The sequence below is a fragment of the Xiphophorus couchianus genome, chromosome 8 (genome assembly GCF_001444195.1).
Source record: "Xiphophorus couchianus chromosome 8, X_couchianus-1.0, whole genome shotgun sequence".
Classification (NCBI taxonomy): Eukaryota; Metazoa; Chordata; class Actinopteri; order Cyprinodontiformes; family Poeciliidae; genus Xiphophorus; species Xiphophorus couchianus.
Genome location: NC_040235.1, coordinates 4,637,218 through 4,644,005, shown reverse-complemented (window position 1 = coordinate 4,644,005; position 6,788 = coordinate 4,637,218). Strand labels below are relative to the sequence as shown.

General features: G+C 39.3%; 1 protein-coding gene across 2 annotated transcripts in view; it reads left to right on the top strand.

Moving 5' to 3' along the window:
* The first annotated feature begins 3,210 nt into the window (after positions 1 to 3,210).
* plppr5b (phospholipid phosphatase related 5b) overlaps positions 3,211 to 6,788 on the top strand; it is a 55,335-nt gene continuing 51,757 nt past the window's right edge. For both annotated transcript variants that reach the window (XM_028025378.1, XM_028025375.1), the window contains exon 1: positions 3,211 to 3,279. In XM_028025378.1, the coding sequence (XP_027881179.1) occupies positions 3,217 to 3,279 (63 nt within the window). In that variant the 5' untranslated portion in view covers positions 3,211 to 3,216. The remainder of the gene's footprint in view (positions 3,280 to 6,788) is intronic.

The window sequence follows — 6,788 nt, the reverse complement described above, 5'->3', positions numbered from 1 at the left end:
TAAAGGAATATTGCATCATACTCGCATCATATTATATTGTATTGCATTGCATCCTATCACATCATATTGTATCATAAAGATTGACTTTGTTTTCATTGTTCAGCTACTGATTTTAACTTTTTCTAATCCATTATCCTCTCTTAATGTTGCTATCTTTAATTCCTTAAATTCTCCCTGTCAGTCCTCATTTGATTCATTCTTCATTAGTTTTAAAGATTTTTCTTTCCACTAATGTGCCATTTGAGTAGCCTAGTAAACCCAGTTCTTTTTTTACACAAGTCCAGACGGTCTGGACCCTCAGTTGGTGGCAAACGATTACTTTCTGGATACGTGACCTGTGTTGAGGTTTTACCCAATTACGAACGTTTGTCTGCGACGTATGTAATGCGCCATTTCACCACTATGAAGCTAACTGGAAATTGCCTGCACTGTGTGGCAAGCCGTTTTAACATAAATTTGGTTTCGTCTGACTATCCGTAATTACACTCTAGATATCTAAAAATGTATTTTGACTAGACAAAATTACATTTTGAATATCCAGAATGGTAATTTAAGATATCTGTATTTACATTCTGACTAGTAATAATAATAATTCAAGATATCTTCAATTACATTTTGACGAATCAAAATCCCTTTCAAGATATCTCAAACCCGTTATTTGACGGGACACATCCGTAATTACAATTTAAGATATCTTGAACTTAATTATGACTAGTCAAAATTACAATTTTAGATATCTGAATTAAGAATTGGTGGAAGGCCCTTTGTGCTGTCCAAACAGTTACCTGCAGAATATTTCTGTTTCCTGCACAAAATTGTCAGTAAATGCCACAACGTAGAAAGAACTTGGTAATGTTGGATATGCAGAGAACGCAAAACTTCATCAACTATAAGACTGCTTCTCAAATCTGCAAAGAATTTCCTGTTTATTCATTTCCAACAAACCGAATGCACTTAAAAACAACTTTGAAACTTTAAAATTGCTATTGTCAAAGCATTTTCAACATGAAAGTTGTGCATTTTCAAACATCTGTTTTCGTTTTTGTATTTGTCATTGTTTTATTAAACTTTCAAATTGCCACGTAAATCAGATACGTTTTGACTATACAGAATACATATTCAAGATATCAGTAATGTCATTCTGATTATTATGATTTAAACTTGTGAGTGTGTGTCCTTGATAAGCGTCTCAACACTATTCAGAATGTTAATTTAATATATCTTAAATAGAAAAGCTGTGTAATTCAAGATATGTCTAATTAATTTATAATTCATCTCCTATCCAAAAATACATTTAAGATATCATGTATTATGTTGTCATTCGAGATATCGTTGGTTAGAATTATGACTAGTCAAAACTAAAATTGCGATATCTTGAATTTACTTTATGACTAGTCATAATTTAATTGTAGATATCTGAAATGCGTATTTCAGATAGTCAGTAATTCATTGTTGATATCTTGAATTGAAGTCTCCATACAAGTCAATGGTAAATCTGACGTCATTTCGACTAGTCAGAATGTAGTTAGAGATATCTTAAATCGCTAAAACGTCTAGTCATAAAACAATTTGAGATATGTGGAATGTAAGGGCGGTACAATCAAATTTATGTTAAAACGGCTTGCCATAGCTCCAGTGTCGTAATTTTAGGAAAGGAATTTTGACTCGTCAAAATATAATTGAAGATATCTTGAATTATTATTCCTACTAGTCAGAATGTAAATGCTGATATCTTAAATTACCATTCCAGATATTCAAAAGGTAATTTTGTCTAGTCAAAATGCATTTTTAGATATCTAGAATGTAATTACGGATAGTCAGACGAAACCAAATTTATGTTAAAACGGCTTGCCACAGTCCTCCAGCGTGAAGACAGAAGAGCTGATCTGAACCAGGTGGCTGTTAATGTTAGTTTAATATCTAGTCTGGATTGGGATTATGTAGCTTTTCATTTTAAACGGGTAGGATATTCAGATGAAGGAAGTGATCTTGTGGTTTCGTCTTGTATATAAATTCTTCCAATGCTAAGCTAAGTATAACTCCTAAGCTTCTCCCACTTCAGTCCCATCACTCAAGTAATGTTATCCAATATATTTAACATTAACACAGCCCTTTATAGTTTTCTATTTGTAAACATAACGGTAGCAGTTTTGGACGCGTAGCACTGACGGATAGACTTAGCTATCTATCCGTGCTACGGTAGGAAAATCTGATGAGGTAGCACTGATAGTCAGAACACCTGTCGAATCATTTGCTTTGTGAAATTAAGTACCTCCCTAATGTCTCGCTTGTGACCAGACTCTGGTCACCAGAGTTTTGTCGTCATGTTTACACACAGTCCCCCCCAGTCCTCTTTACACACACGCCCACGCACGCCAACATGTGAACTTTGCCAGGCAAAAACGTGGCCCACTGCAACTCTTTGCTTTATTAAAGCAGTGTAAAAAGAAAATAACTAACAATATATATTTTTTCATTATATAAAAAAAAACAACTCTGAAATCTATGTTTGGAGAAGAGTCAGACTTGCCTGCAGTTTAGTTGCAGATGAAGTGATCAGATCAGGGTGCGATCAGGCAGAATCGGTTTGTTCTCATTATCTGTTGATGACATCTAGTGGAAGAGAGGCAGAACTACAGCCTGACTTTGTATATATTTTCCATTAGACAGAAGTGAATTGATTTCGGACTGCTTGGTGTGATTTTTGAGTTCCTTGTCTTATATAATCATGTACATTTGAGGCATATGAAGTCATCACCCTCCACATCCATTCATGGTTAATCTACAGTTAGCTCAAAGTTATTCATACCCCTGGCAGATTTAGATTGAAAGATATTTTCATTCACACATGAAGTTTATATGTGATTGAACACTCAATTACATATAAACATTTACTTTACCTTTACCTTTTTTTAAATAATTTGTTTAAAACAGTAATTTAGATCAAAGTAACCAAGTCTCAGTTATTGCTTTTAGCTGCCTGATGTGAATCCACCAATCCATTTATTTTATGCAATGAATGAATAAATGACTGAATGAATAAAATGACTGTTTTTACAGCAACACTGTGAAAACACAAAATTATTTTCATTTAGGGATTACTGTGTTTTCTTTTCATGATTAAAAAAATGATCTGACATAGCATCTTTTTAACTTTCTGTATAGCTCCTTTAAGTTTCTTCTGATTTCTTTGCAGTTTTTGCTGACAAGAGGAATATGCCTCCTAAACACGTTAGTAGGAAAGAGCAGAGGAAACTGTATGCCTCATTGGCATATGAGGTAAGAAGATCAAGACTGACATTATTTCTGTAAAAGTGCCAAATGTTTACTATTTGTCTGAACAATTCTAATAAACCATCATCAACCAAACTGGCCTTGGGCCTGGAAGATTACTAGATTTGTATGTTTGACTAAAAATGATCACGATGTTGTAAAAGCAAAGGCATCTCAACCAGTATCAGTTTTGGACTGTAAACTATAGAAGTGACCAACTGGAAAATAGTCCAGATTACATCGTGCCTATTTTAACTACATATACCCAAAACAAAGCATCTCTGACTTTCTCACACGAAAACATCCACCCTAGCATTTTGATTAGAGTTGACTCCAGGTATTAGTGAGGTCAGTGATCACAAATGCTTGCTGACAGCCTGAGACCCCTCTAAAACAGCTTTGAACTGTTAAACCGGGTCCACTCTATATGGTTAGGTCCAAAGTCAGTCATACCCCTGGCAGATTTAGATTAAATCTATCAGTGAGAATGTATTACTGTTCTTCTGGAGAGTTATGCTATATCTTTTGTCCCATTGGTATAATCCCAAGTAAGAAGCTAGACATGTCTTAGGAAAATGGATTCTGTGTGTAACACAATAATGTGATAGCGGACCTGTAGTATAAGTGTTTGGAGTTAAATGAGGCCTCTGGCTTTTCTGATTTGGCTTGGTGACTTTAGCATGTGGAGATGACATAATGGGTTCTTCTGGAAAGTTTCCCAACCCTTCAATATCACTGCCTAGCCTTCATGCCACAATAATTTTTATTCAAGAAAACTGGCCTGTAGGAAGAGTCTTCACTTCACTGGGTTGGATGAAAGATGCAGCATAAATTTGTTATGAAGTATGACATGCCAGATACGTTATGACTGCTCGAAGCATGCAACTTTGATGTTTTCCCTTGCATTGCCTTGCCTTTTAATAAGCGATTTTTATTTATATGCAATGGTGGAATCAAATCCTAAAAGCTGAACTTAGCATGCCTGCAGAAATGCTCTAGATTTTTCCCAGTTTTTGCAATGTCTAGTACCTATTTTGCATGTTAAACTGATTTTCTTTGTCAAACAGAATGCACACAGCATAACGATTCATTAGTAGGAACATAACTTAGATGTAAACTAACAGATGCAAGTTCATTACTAAACTAAAGTCATTCCAAGAGTAATGGTGTGTTCCAGTTACCTGCGCTGGGTACTCAGAGTTAGGTGTGAATCAGACCTGCGGTAACAACATTGTACTGTAGTCAAGAAGTACAACATTGTAGTCAAGAAGTCATAATTTCAACATGGCATAAACATTGTTTGCAATAGTTCTACTTTTGGAATGACAGTGTTTGGAGTCACACAGATGATCCATGAAAAAATATCAAGCTCCTCTGCATCCTTCCTGCGGTCATACTGCCATCTGCAGCAATACACCACTTCCTGTCAGAAGAACCAATCAGAACCAAGAGGAGGGTCTTAGCTCTGTCAATCATGTACGCATGGCTTGGTATATGCAACGTGCATATGCTCAAGATTGATGGTTTCCTGCAGCTACTACTGGTGGACAAACAAATCACTGTTACAGAAAAAGTGTTTGTCCACCATCATCGGTGGCCATGCTAACGGCTGGCTCTGCTGTGGGAAAGGAGCTGTAGCTCAGCTCAGCAGAGAGCAAAGAGGAGGAGGGGAGGAGGGAAGGGGAGAAGAAGGAGGGGGAGCAGTACAAGAATGATTGACAGTGTTAATACCCTCCTCCTGGCTCTAATTGGTTGGGAGGCAGACTGGTAGGGCTCTAATTCGTAGGGAGAAGGCATTTTCACATCTTAGATTTTTCACAGATTATCTGTCTCACTGTTGGGGCATTCTGACAAAACTGTCATATTACAGTTAAAAATATATTAGAAGTTACCTTGTAACTTGTAATAAGATGTGAAAATGCAAAACAAAGACTCACCACTAAACTGGTGTGACCCTGTGTAGACACCAGGTGGGATATCCAGGCCTCCCACCTCCCACATCATGCATAAACAAATACCTCTGATGTTTCCCCACCTTTACATAAGAGTCGTTACTTGTAGTTGTCTGCGGGTAACCACCTGACTCAACACTGATTTGTCTTTCTGTCTGTGTCCCTGGCCCCTTGTATGTGGAAAATGAGAGAAAGCATGGAATGCAGTCAGACTTTAGTGATCCAGCAGCATAAATAGGGTCAGTGCAGTAGCTAAATGGAACCATGAAAAGGTTCTTATATAGCACATTATTTATGCAAATAGCTAAAAGTTTTGACTAAATCCACAAAATATATCCTGGACTGGTCCATGAAATTAGTATTAGTCTACAACACAAAATGCTACAGATAATGGCACAGTGATTGTACAGTGACCATCTTTTTTTCTGATCCCTACAATGATGTCACCATATGGACCATGCAGGATTTTATGGCTCTGTTCTTTGCAGGGAAATTGAAAGAAATGGTATAAACATAATTTAATTTTCCAGATTCTTAGTGCAAGAACATTTGTCATTTTCCACAGGTTCCACAATAATTCATACTCATGAAAATATTCTGACTGTACAAAATAAACATAAACTTTGACACATTATTTAATAGCTGCTGGGATTCCCGTCATGTTACGCACCCTCTTGCCTTTAAAAACCTTTCTTCAAAAAAACAATGCTCTCAGGAGATTGGGAGTGTCATGATCTGTGTTTTTCCTTGTTTATTTAGAGTTTTCTGTGTCGTTAAGTCTCTTCGTTGTCCTGTCCTCCCCTTGATTGTTCCCAGGTGTGTCTCGTCTCTGTGATTACCCTCCCGTGTATTTAACTCCACCTGTGTTCCTTGTTCGTCGTCGGGTCCTCGTCTATGTCTAGTCAGTTCGTCGTCAGTGTTTCCTTGTGCCTGCTGTTCGTTGTTTTGACTGGCTTTCCGTAATTAAAACATCATATTCATCATACCTGGGTCCGCTGCATCTGCCTCACCACTCTCACCACCCGCACTTCCTGACAGAAGGACCCGACCATACCGAACGGTGAGAATGCAGCATATGGCCCAGCACGACCAGGAGGCATGGTTCCAGCAGCAGTTGGAGTTGGCTCAGCGGGATCTCTACAAGGACGTAGAGATCCTGCCATCTCCGCTGCTGCTGGAGGAGATGGGACTGGACTCAGACTATACCCTGGCATTTAGAAGATGTCAGATCCCACCAGTCACCACCCCAAAGCCCTCCGGATTCGGCCCCCGCCGTTACTCACGCCGGGGGAGACAGCGACGTGAGCCGCCGGTGAACCCGGCCCCTCGTCACCTTCCGGATCCGTCACCTCCGCTGTCAGCCCGGAGACGGCGACGTGAGCCGCCGGCAGACCCGGCCCCTCGTCGCTCTCCGGAGCCGCCACCTCCACGGTCAGCCCGGAGACAGCGACGTGAGCCGCCGGTGGACCCGGCCCCTCGTCGCCTTCCGGAGCTGTCGCCCCCGCAGCCGTTTCCAAGGCTTCGCTGCGGCTCGCCCCCGGAGCCCGTTCCGAGGCTTCGCTG